Source organism: Penaeus monodon, chromosome 28 (assembly GCF_015228065.2).
Source record: "Penaeus monodon isolate SGIC_2016 chromosome 28, NSTDA_Pmon_1, whole genome shotgun sequence".
NCBI lineage: Eukaryota > Metazoa > Arthropoda > Malacostraca > Decapoda > Penaeidae > Penaeus > Penaeus monodon.
Window position 1 is genome coordinate 18,336,024 of NC_051413.1, and position 1,520 is coordinate 18,337,543.

Here is a 1,520-nt window from a genome sequence, read left to right on the forward strand (position 1 = left end):
AGAGAAAATCTCATATTACTTTTAAGTACTTTGCTTTGTCTTTATTTTCCCTCGTTACGTTATAGGATTCGAGGAGTGACTCGACGGAACCCAAGGTCGCCGCCTTCTAGGTTTTCCTGGGCTGAGGGAGTATAAAGCCTCCGCTCCTCCGGCGTGTTGGCAGTTGCCTCTCAACGTGTCAACACTCAACATGGTTTGTCTTACAGAGCTAGAACTTTTTTTTCTCTTTACTTCTCACTTACTTTATGTAAAAACACTGAGGAATGAATTTTTCCTTTTCAATATATACGATGAATCAAGAATGATTTTACAGCAGGATCTGGAAATCACTTGGTTAAATATTTTCATTCTCGGTTTTGTTAACTTAAGGCCAAAAAATTGAATCAGCTTTGATATCTTACGATTTTCACTCAGGTCCGCGCACTCTTCACCGTCATGGTCATGGCCCTCGTGGTCGCCTTCGCCGCCGCCGGTCACTTCGGCGGAGGTGGATTTGGCGGTGGAAAATTCGGTGGATTCAGCGGTGGAGGATTCGGTGGATTTGGAGGTAAACCTAAATTTAAACCTAAATTAAATGTTAATTGTAATAACTAAAACCTCTTCTAGTGGGCACATATTCTTTGATCACGAGGCTTTGTTCCCGTTAAACGGAAATATATGAAGAGCATCTGATACCGGAGCATTCTCACAAAAGCTGGCATTTCCACAGGTGGACACAGAGGCTTCGGCGGAGGTTTCGGAGGTGGACACGGAGGGTTCGGAGGTGGACACGGAGGGTTCGGAGGCGGATTTGGAGGCTTCGGAGGTGGATTTGGAGGTAAAATACTGCATTAATTTAGGACCCGAAATAGTGTAGGAATGCAAGTTCGAGGATTTTTTTTTCCAGAGCCTTTAGGTTGCATGAAATCTAAAAGTAAAAGTTGAGATATGTATAAAAAGCTTTAGGAAGTGGTCTGCTAATCACGACCTCATGTTAAAAAGACAAAATGAACCGCTGTTGCTTGAATCTGATTAACTGGACTGCAAGCTCGAAAGACAATTCCCTATTTTTTCGTGTTATACTTTCTAACTTTGCCAGGCCCTGGTGTGAATTATGACTAACTTGTATAAATCAGTTAATGTTTTAGAGTTGACATTAATGTTAATCATCATTATTTTTCAGGATATGGCAGGTAATCAAGTATCCGTGCTACATTTCTTTTTTGTATTTCGATAATAAACTCGCTATAAGAAGTTGATCTTTTAATAATTAAATAGTTATTATCCCTGCAACATTTATAAGACAACTTGAATTTCTTATTAGAAAGTATATTGTTATCCTCAATTGTTAACAGTGATATGCTATTTAGTAGATCTATTTGCCATAAAATAATCTACGTTTTATAGGTACTATCCCTTGTATTACTCTCAACTGTAAAAGTTTCGCAGGAGGAGGGGGGGGGGGGTAGGGCATCGACCGCGCGAAAAGAACAAAGTTTGATGAGAGCCATGTCTCGTATGATTAAAACATAATTCATATC

The 1,520-nt window shown here is 39.9% G+C and overlaps 1 protein-coding gene across 1 annotated transcript; it reads left to right on the forward strand.

Annotated features, from left to right (window-relative positions):
- The first annotated feature begins 161 nt into the window (after positions 1-161).
- On the forward strand, positions 162-1,229 carry LOC119590957 (ctenidin-3-like). Its single transcript, XM_037939695.1, has 4 exons — positions 162-193; positions 415-547; positions 710-817; positions 1,163-1,229. The coding sequence occupies exons 1-4, from the start codon at positions 191-193 to the stop codon at positions 1,174-1,176; spliced, it is 258 nt and encodes an 85-aa protein (XP_037795623.1). The 5' UTR covers positions 162-190; the 3' UTR covers positions 1,177-1,229.
- Positions 1,230-1,520: the final 291 nt, after the last annotated feature.